The sequence below is a fragment of the Pristis pectinata genome, chromosome 6, assembly GCF_009764475.1.
Source record: "Pristis pectinata isolate sPriPec2 chromosome 6, sPriPec2.1.pri, whole genome shotgun sequence".
Lineage (NCBI taxonomy): Eukaryota > Metazoa > Chordata > Chondrichthyes > Rhinopristiformes > Pristidae > Pristis > Pristis pectinata.
In genome coordinates, this window is record NC_067410.1 from 75,095,853 (window position 1) to 75,111,784 (window position 15,932).

The following is a 15,932-nucleotide window of genomic DNA, read 5'->3' on the forward strand; positions in this document are numbered from 1 at the left end:
TCTATCTTTTTTATAAAGATAAGAGTTGGAGTAACAACAGGCCCAGTCCTAGCTGGAGTGGTTGGGGAAAAGATGCCTCGATACTGCCTTTTTGGAGACACAGTCAACACAGCTTCCAGAATGGAAAGCCATGGAGTGCCAAACAAAATCCACCTCAGCCCCAGTGCTTTCCGGTAAAATACTCACTTTAACGTATATGTAGCATAATTTTAATAAAATGCATGCAGTTTATCAACAGGAATCTTACAATGTTAAAAAACAAGAAGATAGTTAGCCTTAAATCAAATTTCCACTGAAACCATAAGAGGATCCTAGCTTCAATGACAAATTGAGATTTAATTTTATTCGGTTTCTATTTCAGTGCGCTCAAAGATAAAAGCTTTGAGATACACGAAAGAGGTGAGATTGATGTCAAAGGGAAAGGGAAGATGTGCACATATTTCCTCATTAGAAATTTGATGGCATCAGAAAATGAAATCCTGGGAAGGCCACAAAGAGAATCAGATTCTAGCCAAGACTCTGTGTTGTCCCTCTATGAATCCAACACAGAAGGTGCCAATCATAAAGGTACATATTAATTCAAAAGTTACAAAACATAATATTAACATTCTAAATCAGGGAGCATTGAGGCTTCAAAGTTTCAGTTCTTACGCATAATCCTGGAATTTGTAGTAATGGTTGCAAAAATATCAGCATTTTCTTTTGTTATGCTTTGCAATTGACATCAACTGGGCTGCTAAGTATACTGTATCTGGCCTTTGCTGTTGGTGCACTGTCAAAGCCTTCACCAAGACATTCATTGCAGAATCTGTGCATTCATATAAATTTCAATGTTTTACCTTCTGTTTTCATCGTAAAACCAGAAAAAGTATTTTAAAATGGATGAAGTTTCATTCCCTTTGAAGAATTATTTCAAATTTTAATGGATTATTTTTCTATCTTTTATTCTTGAGTTTCGTTGATTTTTTTAACCTCCTACCCTAATCTGTGTGCATGTCATAATCTTTACCTTATTTTGTAAAATGTTATAATTAATTAAAATTGGAGCTTTTCAGTTCCTGGGGTGTACTGTCTGTTGGAATGTTTTAAACTGATCCATTGGTTAGCCACCTTAGTTGAAGACAGTAACCCCCTCTTAATGATACCTGATTGCAAATGACAATGAAAAAGAGGAAATCCACATCACAAAACCCATTGAAACTTATGGAAAACACCATCATTTTGCCATGCTGCAAAATTGGTCCCTTTTTATATCGGAATGGATTAAGTATTTCCACAGTTCTGTTTCTGAGATCTCTTCCAGGAGAAATTCCTGTTAGTTGCCCAATTTAGAGACATTATTACAATTTTTAAATGTTTGAATATATGGTATTGCCCTTTTCAGATGTGTTCTTCTTTTCATTAGATGCCAAATGTAGTGAATCCCAGGTTCGACAATCTACAATTATAATGAAATACAATGATACACCCAAGGATGTCCCCGAAAACAATTATCCAAAAATAAAACACATAACAGGTATACTGCAGTTTTTGAATAAATCAACTAATTGATGTGAAGACATAAAATATGAGATTTCTTTTTCATCCACAGGAAGGACACGTGACTCAGAAAGTTATGGGAGCTTCCACAGTGACCATATTACTCAGCAGCCAGGTGATGTTGATCAACTTCCAAATGATCATAATGAACAAGCAATGCAGAACCCCAATCAGAAGAAAGTTAAATCAAACTTTTGCATTTTACAATAAATGCTCTGAATAAGAACAAAAAAGACTACTGGTTCTTAGTTTTCACAAAGCTATGTGTTGTGTTAAATAGTCAGTCTAATTATTCCAAATGTCAAACAGAAAATGGATCATAATGTACAAATTCAAGACTACAGTTTTAACATATTGTGAAATAACGTTAGCTAAAAAAATGAATTATTTTTAATGAACACCACATTTTGACACTGTGTGAAAATTTATTTAATGTAATACACAATAGTTATATTTCAAAAATCCACAGATTGCCACTGCAATGGAATTTTGAAATTTTATTTTTAGGAATTTTGAGCAGTTTTAGTTGAGGCATTATGTAAATTAAACATTCATATTTATACATCATTAAAAATGTTACAAACTTTAAAGACCCTGTTGTCCCAATTCAACATGAATCCCAGATGTAATGGTTTCCTCCTCGTTCTATAGCAAGGATGGATGGTACTGAGCCTGAAGTGGTTTTTATCACCTCTTAGAAAGAGTACTCCAATTATTCCCATTCTACTGCTCTTTCCACTGAGCTCTTAGAGATTTTGTTTGCCTTTGAAAATGTAGTTCCATCTGCTTTACCACCGTGTTAGGCAGTCCAGTGAAGATCATTATTACCTCAGCTTAAAAAAACTCCACATTTCCATTGTTGATCCATCTATGCATAGTGTGTTTAACACTCCAGCTTTCAGAAAATACATTCATGATTTCAGATTTTGGAAGAGAAAAAATAAACCAGGCTAACCAAGTGCCACATTTCATAAATAAGCTGCAGAGGGAAATATTTTTCTGAAGCCATTTGCCCCAGTGGACATTTTTATGAAATAATTCCCAGAGGTAAATGAAAAGCAAATATATAATCACAGAAATTCTCTGAGATTGAATTGAATAATTATATACTGGGCCTGTTATTCACACTTTGCCACAGCTTCCATTTCTTTGGTAGGTATAGGCACGGCAATATGGTCTTAACATTGGAATAATTTGCTCACAATGAATTCTCAACAAATTAGAAATTCATGTCAGTGCAGGAACATGTAAAGAATTTTCTTAATCTGTTGTATACTATAGTATAGTACCATATTAATTCACAGTCATGGAAATACAAATATCATAGACCTGTAAACTACACCTTGACCTTTATGGAAAGTTTTAGTGAAATAACAGAATAATTTGATGCAAGCACATCTGTAAAATAGTTCATTTCGAAAGTAAATCACTTAGAAGTCAATTTCCTGAATAGGAGGCAGCTGATGACAACTCTGATACCCTGGACACTGGGAAGAGCCTTGATCGTCAGAATGAGAAACAACATCCACAGGCAGAAGAAATGTTACAGACTTCATTTTATATCTGTTGAAAAAACAGCAATAAATCTAATCACTACTCAGAATAACATGTAGTATTGGATGGACTGCTTGTCATTTCTCTACTTTGCAATGATAAGTCATTTGTGGTTGCCACTGAACAGATGTCAGCATACATTTAACAGGTCAAAGCGACATCATAGAAGTTAAAACAAAACTTCAACATAAGGTGGCAGTGTGTCATTGAAAATCAGAAAACTGCAGATGCTGGAAGTGTGAGATAAAAACAGAGAATGCTGGGAACATTGATAAAAGGTCTTCAACCTAAAAATTTGCTTCTTTCCAGAGATACTGCCTGACTTGCTGAGTGTTCCCAGCATTTTCTATTTTTGTTAATGGTTGAACATAAATACAGTCTTGTGACTGTGTAAGTACAAGAGAACAGTTGTATTTTTGAATATTCCAAATGGTTGAACTTACTCCATATCTGTTCTAACCATCATTGTACCCATTTCATTTGACAATTATAGTATCACATACTACTCTTTGTTAAATACCATCACCTGATAAGTGGGAGATGTTTAAAAGCAAGATAGTAAGAGTTCAGAGTCAGCATGTCCCTGTAAGGGTCAGAAGCAAAGATGTTAAGTTTAGGGAACCTTGGTTAACAAAGAATGTTAAATATTTAGTCAGGTGAAAGAATTAATCCTAGGTCAGGTATAGGAAATTCATATTGAATAAGTCCTTTGAGGTTTTTAGGGGATATAGGAAATAACAATCCTATATCCTGTCTTCTTTCTTAAGAAATTAGTAGGGCAAAAAGAGGTCATGAAGTGACCTTGAGAAGTAGGATTAAGGAGAATCCGAAAACCTTGCATAAGTATATCAGAAGCAAGAGGGGAGCTAAGGAAGGAGTACGTCCCCTCAGGGACCAAAGGACAGTCTATGAGTGGAGCCTGGGGAGATGAACGAGGTCCTAAATTAACACTTCTCATCAGTATTCACCAGGGAGAAGGTCGTGGAGGATGGAGAGTTAAGGGTGGGTAACGCTGATATTCTGGAGCACATCTGCATCAGGAAGGAGGAAGTGTTAGAAATACTGGAGCACTTTAGTGTGGGTAACTCTCCAGGATCTATCCCAGAATGCTAAGGGAAGCAAGGGAGGGGATTGCTGGTGCTCTTACAGAGATTTTTGCATCTTCTTTAGCAAGGAGTAAGGTAGGAGGGTAGCTAACACCTTATTCAAAAGGGCAGTAGGGATAACTCTGGAAACTACAGGCTGGTGAGACTTACATCAGTGGTAGGAAAGTTGTCGGAGAAGCAAGAGAGGAGCTAAGGAAAGAGTACGTCCCCTCAGGGACTAAAGTGCAGTCTGGGGATATGAACGAGGTCCTAAATTAACATCAGTATTCACCAGGGAGAAGGCCATGGAGGAGGGAGAGTTAAGGGCGAGTAATGCTGATATTCTGGAGCACATCTGTATCAGGAAGGAGGAAGTGTTAGAAATACTGGAACACTTTAGGGTGGATAACTCTTGAGGGACAGTATTTATGATCAGTCAGAAAGGCAGAGACTGATTAGGAGGTGACAGCATTTTGTGCAGGGCAAATCATGTCTCACAAATCTGAGTTTTTTGAGGAGGTAACTAAGAAATGTGATGAAGATAGTTTGGTAGGCATGGGTTATGTGAAATTCATTAAGGCTTTTGACAAGGTCCTGCTTTATAGGCTGGTCCAGAAGGTTAAGGCCAAGTGATCTGAGGCATGATGGCAAACTGGATCTAAAATTAGCTTGATGATGGAAAGCAGAGGTTAGTGGTGGATGGGTGTTTTTCCGACTGGAAGCCTGTAAAAAATGGTGCACCTCTAGGATTGGTGGTGGGACTTTTGTTGATTGTAGTTTATATAAATGACTTGGATCAGAATGCAGGTGATCTGATTAGTAAGTTTGCAGATGATACAAAAATTAGTGGAGTCAAAGATAACACAGAAGGTTGCCCAAGGATACAGAGGGACAGATCAGCTGGAAAGTTGGACAGGGTGGTGGCAGATGGAATTTAATCCAGACAAGTGTGAGGAAATACACTTTGGGAAGTCAAATTCTGATAGGACACATAGAGTAAGTGGCAGGGACCTTAGGAACAGTGATGTACAGAGGGATCGTGGGGTGCAAGTCCACCGGTCCGTGAAAGTGGTGACACAGGTGGATAACATAGTAAAGAAAGCATTTAGTATGCTTGTCTTCATAGGCTGAAGCATTGATAATAGGAGTTGGGACATCACGTTGCAGCTGTACAGAACATTGGTTGGACCACATTTGGAGTAGTGTGTACAGTTCTAGTTGCCATACTACAGAAAGAACATGATAGCCACAGAGAGAGTGCAGAAGGGATTCACCAGGATGTTGCCTGGAATAGAGGGCTGTAGTTCTTAGGTTGGTAGGCTGGGTTTGTTCTCACTGGAATGTAGGAGGCTGAAGGGTGACCCGATGGAGGTTTAATAAATTATGAGGGCCAAGGATAGGACAGAGTCTTTTTTCCAGGGTTGGGGAGTCTAGAACTAGACACCACAGATTTAAGGTGAGAGGGAAGAAATTTAAAGGAGATCTGATGGGTGAGTTTTTCCACACAGACAGGTGGTTGTCTGAAATGAACTGCCAGAGGAGGTGCTAGAGGCAGATACAATTACAACATTTAAAATGCACTTGGACAGGAAAGGTACAGGGGGATATACACCTAATGCAGGCAAATGGGATTAGCATAGATAGGTATCATGCCAAAAGAGCCAGTTTTTGTCCTGTATATTTCTGTGATTCTATGTTTCTTCCTCTGTTGCAGAAATTTTGAACAAAATGTTGGTTGACTTAAAAAAGGAAACATTTGTAAAATTTGCTTAAAATGTTAACCACTGTTGCTGCTCCACAGCCACTGACTGACCTGGTGTGTGTCTGGAACACTTTCTGTTAGATTTCCAGTATCAACAGACCTATTACCAGACACAACTAACTTCTTCTCTACATCATTATTTGAATGTATGTTTTATATTTATTTTAGATGCAAGTTTTAAATGTACCATTTCAACTAATTTTCTGTAGCCACTAATTGATTTATTTTATGAAATCATTAAATTAGTTAATCTTAACTTTATACATGAACATTAGTCTAGTATGAAGTGTCACTTTTAGAACACCGGTTACATTTCAAGGGGCATAGTTTATTGCTTACTTGCACTTATGTACGTATCCTTGGAATGATGTATCTTGGGGATGTTTTTCTTCAGAGCTGTTAGCACCTGACAATTCAGCAAGACTCCCTTGGCCTTTCATGACTTTCATTATCGCTGCTGCTGATTCTGGTTCCTCTTGCTTAATCCTTTGATGGGTTTGATTATGATCCAGAGATTTATGATGTTTATTGCCGATTGTGAAGGCACGTAAAGAAGATATGGAGTAGCGTCGCACTGTCATCCTGTTATCTACAAGTAAATATGAGTTATATCCAATGCAATAATTAGACGAGTTGAAGCACACCTGATTGGATGTTACTATCATTCCTCGCTTGTTCAAAGTTATACTCTGTCTGAAGATAATAACAATTTACTAACTGGTAATAACCCCTCATATGCATTTTGAATGCAAACCTCTTGAAAGGGACATCTCCAGGATCAGGATGTGCATCATTTTAATGAGGTTGAATCCTACATTTATTTCATATTGGAAGATAATTTTTTGGAGAATTCTAGGGAAACATTTTTATAATATAATTATGTAGGATTACTGGTGGTGACCAACAGAGTAAGAGTCTTGATGCAGGGTCTCAACCCAAAACATCGACCATTCCCTTTTGCCTTCACAGATGCTGCTTCACCCACCCAGTTCCTCCAGCAGTCTGGTTTTTTTTACTCCAGATTCCAGCATTTGTGGTCTATTGTTTCTCCAGAGTAAAAGTCACTGCACCTAAGAATTTGTGAAGTGCCAGAATGTGTTCTGGTAAATCATGTTTTTTTAATCATAATTTTTTATTTCTTTTCTTAAACTTCTGCAAGCCAATTGTCTATATACATATATTGGAAAGAAGCAAATTTGTTGAAGATGGAAGGATATAAATTGATCAATTTAACATTTGGGGTATGTTGATAATGTTGATAAGCAGTTAACACAAGGTTCAAAAGCCAAGATATTAAGTGGACTGAAAATCCAAAACACTACAGATGCTGGAAATCCGAAATAAAAACAGACGATCTTGGAAAAACTCTGCAAGTCACATGGAAAGAGAAACAGAGCTACATTTCAGGTTAAAGAACATCCGTCAGAACCGGCAAAGAGAGAAACCAAATGAGTTTTTAGTTGAAGAGAAGGTGAGAAGGGATGGGCCGAATAGAGGCAATATGTCTGATAGGGTGAGACCAAATGGGCTAATTCAGCAGTTAGAGGCACATTACGCTTCTCTGTCTGTGTGATGTGACGCTGACACTTGTCCAGCGGGACAGACTACACTAATGGAGAGAGAAAAACTGAGCCAAAATCACAGATGGGTGACTGGCAAAAGTGGCCAGTTCTGTTACAGACAGAAAGGAAGAGAGGTACCTAAAGTTGGCGAATTTAAGTTGGTGAACAGTCCTAGCTGGAAGATTAACGTGAAATCCACACACCTCCAAACAGAGGAACAGCGTATATGTGGAAATGTAGGAAGTAGCCGGACATTGAAAATGATGGCGATCACGAGTAAATGCAAAACAAAATATTTCCCAATTTCCTTGTCCTACTTACCTCGGGGTTCTCCTTCCAGCACGGGGGCGGAGATATTCCTGCGCAGGTTAGCGTGCGTTAACGCCTCCTCGGATTTTAGCTGCTGGTGCAGAGCAGAAATAGTTGCTTCATCTAATGTTTCTGCTCGTTTCCCGTTCTGAATTAACTTCACTCGGAGGGCTTTGTTTTCTGTCTCCAGTTTCTTCATGTCGGAGCGCATTTCTTTGATGATCTGCTTGAGGCGCTTGTTACTTTCCATGGTGCTGAAACCTGACAGCGCAGCAGCCGGCTGCACACTCACACTTGCGTTCCCTTGGCTGCGCCAGACGTTTGTTCACACAGAGTAATTTTCAATATTCACTCCTCGTCCGACCCGTCAATGAATCAAGCATCACACGCGGGAAGGTCACATTTATCAGCGAGTGATCAATAGGTTCGGGTAACTAGACACAAAACCTTTTCAATAATTTATTTGCGAGTTCAGATGGTTTCAGTTTTCAGTCTGACACTGGTTTGTAAGTTTAACCAAATGACAAGTGTAACGTGACACTCAGTATTCGTGGTCTTATTTTGTTATTTACAAATTTGGTGCACTCCTCCGATAACTTGACCGCCCTGTAAAAATGAATCGTGGCAGGAAAGCAGACACATTAGACACAGCATTATGTTTCAGTTTCTTTTTTCACATGGCGTTTTCCGTTTTGGCATTCCTGTTACTCACATGCACTCATAAATCCTGAGGAGACAATGGGCCATTCCGTTACATCAAAGTGTTTCTTTCCTCCAACTCGATTTCTCAATTATTCATACCTTCCAAGCGCATCAGGGATCTAGTGAAGGCCTGTCGATTTGATGTTATACAACAATATCCTCGCTATAAACTGATTTAGCACGTATTAAGTATTTAATCTTTAAGCCATTCATCGCGCTACTTCAGGATCTATGCTACCTTCCATATATTTACTAAGGCACGAGAATAGATAAGTGGTCGGTAAATTTGAGATGCCACGCTCGGGTGTTTAATATTGCATGGCTCTGTTTGTTCGCAGTGCAGACGTCAGTGACCATGATCCGTGTTTCATGCCATGTACAGACATGGTGCTTAACGTTTCTTGCAGAATATATTGCCCAGGCAGCAAAGTGGATCCGAAATTCACTTTCGAATTTGAAAAGAAACTGAAGTAGTTGATAAAGGATCAAAGCAAAGAAATGAATCACACTGCTCATTATTTACAAACTGATTTGGTGATATAAACCTAAACAGTCGAGATAGTACTTTTTTTTCCTGTGGAATGTGAGATCTTCAGAGCTTTACACATAAAGGAAGATAAAGCAGTTATAGCATGCCACCTGGATTAAGTAGAATCTAAACACTTACTATTTATTGAAAAAAGATTAAAGTTAACCCGAGAACATTACACCCCATTTGAACAATGTGTCGATGGACTCATTCTGGTGGCATATATTTGAACTTAAAACAAACATTCTGCACCCCCAGTACTTTAAGGAGCCTGCATCCCCTAAAGCTTTAGACATCAATATGAACCAATGAGAACTATTTAGCCTTAAGCAACATTAAATATTATAACTTTTAAAGAACAACATTGATTTCCCCATTTAAGCTAATATTAATCTTTCCCAGCTTTAAAATAAACACATCTGCTTAATAAATATTGCCAATTGTTACAGTGAAGGACCTTTGACCTGAAACATTAACTCTATTTCTCTTTGTATAGATGCTGCCAGTACTTTTTGTTTTTGTTTCCGATTTGCAGCATCTGCAGTTTTTGATTTTCATTGCTTGGTATTAAATCTGAATTAAACGGATTACTGCAGCATCACCATAGAGCATGCTTATATTTTCTCATACTGCAGTTGCATTGCAGATATGAAACTCTTCAGTCATTAGTCAGTACAATAAAAGCAATTTCATCATGATTTGGATTAACACAGTCTGGTGCAGCATTCCATCCATGCAGGGAAAAACAACTTCTTGTGTTAGTAACATTTCAATCATGGGCGGCACGGTAGCATAGCAGTTAGTGTGATGCTATTACAACACCAGCGATCGGGGTTCAATTCCTGTCACTGTCTGTAAGGAGTTTGTACGTTCTCCTGTGTCTGCGTGGGTTTCCTCCGGGTGCTCCAGTTTCCTCCCACATTGCAAAGACGTACAGGTAAGCTAATTTGGGTTTAAAATGGGCAGTGTGGACTCATTGGTCTGGAAGGGCCTGTTACCATGCTGTAAATAAAATTTGAAATAAAATTTTAAAAAAAATTTAAAAAATAAAATTTAAAAAAATTTAAATTAAAAAAAATTTAAAACAAAGATGTTTTAGTCATAATTATCCAGAGTTTGTTTAATGTACTTTAGCACCCATTCAGTGGGAGCTTTTTAAATAAGTATTTAAAGGAGGACGGGCCACTGTCATGACCAACATTAATTCCCCACCTCTAATTGCCCTTGAGAAAGTAAACTACCTTCCATGGCGGAGGGGGGTGTTTCTCTGACTGGAGGTCTGTGACCAATTGTGTTCTGCAAGGATCAGTTCTGGTTGTTTGTTATATATATAATTTGGATGAAAGTGTAGGTGGTCTGTTTGGTGAGTTTGCAGATGACACAAAAATTGGTGGAGTTGTGAATAGTGAGGAAGGTTGTTGAAAGATATAACAGAACATAGATCAGTTTGCAATTTGGGCAGACAAATGGCAGATGGAGTTTAATCCAGACAAGTGTGAGGTGTTGCACTTTGGGAGGATAGCAACATTTAAGAGGCATTTAGACAGAAACGTGAATAGGCAGGGAACAGAGGGACACTGACCATGTGCAGGCAGATGGGATTAATTAGATTGGCAGTTTTGATCAACAAGAAATTCTTACCTTCCTCTCGCTCCAGTCAAGCAAAAAATGATCTCTGCAGTATAACTGCTTTCCATCCCCATAGGTAAATCAAACAAGTTACTGATATTAGGGCAATTTCAGATTACATAAATAACAGGAAAATTTATTAAATCCATAAGCAGAAAATTGCAGATGGTGAAAATCTGATGTAAAAACAGAAAGTACTGGAAATCCTCTGAAGGTATCATCACTGGTGAGAGAAAGTTAATGAATGCTGCCTGATGTTGACTGCTTCCAGCATTTGGTATTTATTTTTGTTAAATCCATAATATGCACCTGGAAACATAAAGGGTTTGTTTTACTGATCCATTGATCTTCATGATTTTAATTATCTAAGACAAACATCTGGTAGGGTGTTGTTGGAAAATTCAAAAATGATTTCATACTATTTAAAGATATAGTAAGGCCAGTTATATAACAGTTATAGAAGTAAAATTGGTTCAAATCAGTTAAGGTGATTACTCATGTTAGAGTGTGCATGCCAATGTGATATTTGGTTTTGCCTACACTGACCAACAGTACCGAGCTGAACAGGAGTAAAGACATCAGTGTACTGAGGATTACAAGTGTTATCTGTTTCATTGTCCACTTATTGATTGAGTTCAGTGTATTTAAAGAGGGAATACCTTATCAAGATTTCACAAAGACATTGCAAACATTTATTGTGGAAACTCTCTAAAAGCTTCACAATAAGATAGCAAAGCATTTACTCTCATGTTGTTATAGATGTTTTAAGAGTCACTAGGAGAAAGGGAGTGGAATACTCTGGGATCTTGTTGGGTTTGCCTTTGTTTTGGGTTAGGATGAGGTAGAGGAGCACCAGCTGCTGGAGCAGCAAGGAAGAAGAGGGTGTATGATTTTTGAATGATGTTAAATTTTTATGAAATATAATAGTTGATGATTTTGAAACAAGAATATGTCAAGTTAATTCTTGCGTATTTTATTTTCTTTAGCTCACCGAAGCTGGATAAGGAAGAAAACATCCAGCATTTGAAAGGATGAGATCAGATGATATTTGGGACTGTTGCTAAATTGATGGAATGCTGCACTTAAATGGATTTTTCCTCCTTAATATTTTAGCCTTTGAGCTCTGGGAGTTTACAGCTCTGGCCAAGCATCAAAGTGATAATAGTGATAGTCAAAATGATACAATTGATCCTTTTTCTTTCTCTCAACTTGCAGGGCAAACCCACTTTACCTCCACCCCATTTTCACCATGCTTTTAGCAGAATGCCAATTTAGAACATGCTAGAATTACGAGTACTGCTGTGAGTCATGCCCAGCAGGAACTAGTCTGAGATTGAAAACAATTCGTTTCACTTAAGACCCTTTGTGCTGGAAAAGAAATTACATTTTCCATTTCATCAATCTAGTTTAGATGCAAGCAGAGATGAAGAACTACTGTTCCAAATGACATTAATATCCACTTCCTCACTAACACTTTATTATATTTCCCCTTCATTCCTGATGCAGTGGTATATTTGCATTAAAGACATTTATGATTGTATACTAAAGATTGTACTAATTTCTGAAGAGGATCCACTTCAGTCCAATGGTAACAAATTAATGATTCATTATGCATTATTGCTCTTTGTTAACTGGGATGTACTTCAGAAGGGAAGCACAATAAGAAGTTTGAACTTCAATATCCCTCACTTAAAGGACTGTGGGAGCAATGAGGAATGGTGCTTTAAGAAGACTATAAATTCCCATGATATAAAACTTGGTGATGAAAGTGATTAATTTTTATTCCACAGGCAGAATTCAATACCAGACTGTGCTGAGAACCGAATGAATTCCTGATTGGAAATATTGCGAGTATGGGGATAAGGTGGCCCCAGCTTACACACTCATTAGAAAATAGGATCATGATTATAAAATTACATCTTTAAGGCATAAAACATGATAATATTTTGAAAATCACATTGACGAACAGAATTGTTGCTAAATTTCAAAAGCGTGCACATACATTTTAAATCTCACCGGGCATCATTGTAGATGTCAATTAGGAAAATCTAAGTGAGGTAAAGCAAGTGCTCATGAATACCTAAAACTTAACTGAAGAAGTTATTTATGCTGAAAAACACAAAACTGCAGATACTAGAAATACACAGCAAGTCAGGTAGAATATGTGGAGAAACAAACAGAGTTAACATTTCAGATTAATGACAGTTTATCAGACCAAGAACAGTGGAAAAATGCATTTTTTAAGTTACAGAGAGGGAGAGCAGTAGAGAGAACAAGAAGAATGTCTATGATAGGATGGGGATCAAAGTTGTCCAGGTAACACAATGCTTTTGGTACCTTCTAGTTAACAGAAGAGTAAATTGCCCTTAGTCATGCTTTAAAAAGGGTGCAGGAAGGATTTACCCAAATTAATCCAGGGATGAGGAACTTTAATTACGTGGATTGACTGGAGTAGCCAGGATTGTTCTCCATGGATTAGACAAGGTTGCAGGGAGTCATTTAAACTCATGAAAAGTACAGACAGAGCAGATGGAAAGAAACTGCTCCCATTTGCAGAGGAGTCAAGAATGAAGGAGTATAGAATGAAGGAGATTGGCAAAAGAACAACAAAAAAAAGACATTACAAAGATAAAATTGCTCAGTGAGAGATTAAATTCTGGAATGACTACAAGGTCAGTAGTGGAGGCAGATTCACCGGTAGCTTCAAGAATCTGATAGGCAACAATTTACAGGCTATGAGGAGAGGGCAGGAGTATGGAACTGAATGGATCATTCTTGCAAATAGCCGGTGTGGAATTGACCAATCAAATGGCCTCCTTAAGTGCTGCAACCATCTAGTGATTCTGTACCCGAACTATCAGGAAACCAGCAATGCCAAAGGAGAATGAGAGAAAATCCCCTTTTCTTGAGTAGAGAGCCTCTCATTACATCATGTGCAATGGTATGTTGTAAACTGCAATTCTTGCTGGATTTCACCAAGTGTCTTGAATGCTCCAGAGCCCAGCAATGACCTTCATTCCCACGGGCAAAGTGTTCCAGGCATGAGTGCAGGTAACTACATACATTGATGGGGGCAGTGTGGTTGATGTAGCTTACATGAGCTTCATTAAGGCCTTTGACAAGGTCTTACATGGAAGACTGGACCAAGAGGTTACAGCCCATGGGATCCAAGGAAAGTGGCAAATTGGATCCAAAACTGGCTTGCTAATAGGAGACGGAGGGTGATGGCGGAAGGTTGTTTTTGTCATTGGAGGCTTGTGACTGTGGTGTACCATTGGGATTGGTGATGGGACCCTTGTTGTTTTAATGACAGATGTAAATATAGGTGGTATGATTATTAAGTTTGTAGATGACACAAAGATTGGTGGTGGTGTTGATAATAAGGAGAGTAGTCTTAGACTACTAACTAATATTGATCAGCTTGTAAGTTGAGCAGGGCAATGGCAGATGGAACTTAATTCTAATAAGTGTAAGGTGGTGCACTTTTTGGGGGGATGGGGCATGTAATAAGAATAGGATATATACCATGAATGGTAGCGCCTTAGGGAGCATCGAGGAAGAAAGGACTTTGGTAGAGAAGTCCAAAGACTCCCAAAGGTGGCAGCACAGTCATTAATGTATACCACAACCAGCAAGGCTCCCAGCACCAATCTCTGCGGTGCACCATTGGTCACAGGTTGCCAATGACAAAAACAACCTTCCGCCATCACCCTCTGTCTCCTACCATCAAACCAGTTTGGATCAAATTAGCAACTTTCCTTTGTTTCCATGGGCTGCAAACTCTTGGATCAGCCTTCTATATAGACAGGATGGTGAAGAAGCCACACAAGATGTTTGTCTTCATTAGCCGAGACACAGAATATAAGTGCAGGGGTGACTGGGTACAACTTTATAAAACATTGTTCAGGTCACAGCTGGAATATTATGACCAATTCTGGTCACCACATTATAGAAGAGACATAATTATGATGCAGCGGATACAATGGAGTTTGCCTGGGATGGAGTGTTTCAGTTATGAGAAGAGACTGGCTAGGTTGTTTTTTTTTCCTTGGAGAAGGGAAGGTCGAGAGGGGACCTGATAGAGGTATACAAAATTCTGAGAGGCATAGATAGGAGAGTTAGTCAGAAACTCTTCTCCATGCTAGAGGTACCCAGGACCATAGGTTTAAAGTGAAGAGTAAGAGGTTTAGAGGGAAATTGAAGAAGAAGGTGTATGAATTCTGGAACACACTGCCTGAATATGTGGTGGACACAAGCAATCTCACAACATTTAAGGAGTATCTGGATGAGCACTTGAAATGTCAAGGCATAGAAGGCTACAAACCAAGTGCTGGCAAATGGGATTAGTATAGAAAAGCACTTAATGATCAGCATAGACAAGATAGGCTGAAGGGCCTGTTTCTGTGCTGTGTGATTCTGTGACTCTATGACACATGAGGTAGCAGATCTCTGTTACCATTACCTTTGAAAATCTGAGCCTCTTCATGTTTGTCCTTATTGGGCAGGTAGAGATAGGAGCAACAATCCTGCAAGACTTGGGGAGGGATCTTGCCAAACCCTTTCTCCTGCTCCTTCAAGCTATTGTGTGGAAGACCTCCTTCTCCTCCAATTCCCAGTTGTACTGAAGATAAAACTCAAGTTTTGGAGATGCTTCCCACTCTTGAGACCTGATCTGGAAAGCATGGCTCACACTCGGTGTCCATTACATTGATCTTGATCAATGTGACAGAACTGTTATTGAACTGTTGATTAGCTGCAAGAAGTTTACCCTCCAGTGATGAACTCCATGGGGATCCAATGTCAAAGCACAGGTGGGGACTCACTTATGGAAATTCAGGATTGTCTGCAAGCAACTCCTGAAGTTGTGACAGTTTTGAAGGGGAATTCCAGCAATTTCATGCAGGATTATTGTCATGTTTCAGGAAAAACTTTCAGAGATGAAATTACAATCCATTTTGCACACAGATTGATAGCAATGGTCCAAAAAAAACATCTGTTTAATGGTCAAGTTTCTAAACCTTCATGTTTTCCTCTTATTTTGACTTACTGTAATTTATCTCTTACTGCACTGATAACAATATATTCAACAAGGCTGAAGCATCTGATATAGAAATTACTTCTAATCTGTCTCTTTCATTTGCCCATTAAATTAAAACACTGTTAAACTGAATGTGAAAATTCTTGACCAGCAATTTATTTTATGGTCCCCTGTTTTTCTCATCTGAGGAGGAAGAATGAACCAATTTGCCTGGTCATGACCC

The 15,932-nt window shown here is 38.5% G+C and overlaps 2 protein-coding genes across 2 annotated transcripts in view; one reads left to right on the forward strand and one right to left on the reverse strand.

Annotated features, from left to right (window-relative positions):
• The window catches only part of LOC127571858 (guanylate cyclase soluble subunit beta-2-like), a 42,109-nt gene extending 40,061 nt beyond the window's left edge, over nt 1-2,048 (forward strand). Inside the window, exons 13-16 of the mRNA XM_052018604.1 lie at nt 19-173; nt 362-567; nt 1,406-1,516; nt 1,592-2,048. Of these exons, the coding sequence (XP_051874564.1) occupies nt 19-173; nt 362-567; nt 1,406-1,516; nt 1,592-1,749 (630 nt within the window). The 3' untranslated portion in view covers nt 1,750-2,048. The remainder of the gene's footprint in view (nt 1-18; nt 174-361; nt 568-1,405; nt 1,517-1,591) is intronic.
• Nucleotides 2,049-2,969: 921 nt separating this feature from the next.
• On the reverse strand, nt 2,970-8,061 carry LOC127571860 (putative coiled-coil domain-containing protein 195). The gene is made up of 3 exons (XM_052018605.1): nt 7,824-8,061; nt 6,280-6,529; nt 2,970-3,102 (listed from the first exon to the last, which is right to left on the reverse strand). Exons 1-3 carry the CDS (start codon nt 8,059-8,061, stop codon nt 2,970-2,972), a joined length of 621 nt encoding a protein of 206 aa, XP_051874565.1.
• Nucleotides 8,062-15,932: the final 7,871 nt, after the last annotated feature.

What these genes read in the sequence shown, in the direction of transcription:
- LOC127571860 (XM_052018605.1), bottom strand. Translation starts at nt 8,061, where the DNA reads ATGGAAAGTAACAAGCGCCTCAAGCAGATCATCAAAGAAATGCGCTCC. An exon ending in GCTGGAAGGAGAACCCCGAG is followed by an intron (nt 6,530 to 7,823) that starts GTAAGTAGGACA and finishes ATTTACTTGTAG; the next exon opens with ATAACAGGATGACAGTGCGA. An exon ending in GGATACGTACATAAGTGCAA is followed by an intron (nt 3,103 to 6,279) that starts GTAAGCAATAAA and finishes TTTTTTCAACAG; the next exon opens with ATATAAAATGAAGTCTGTAA.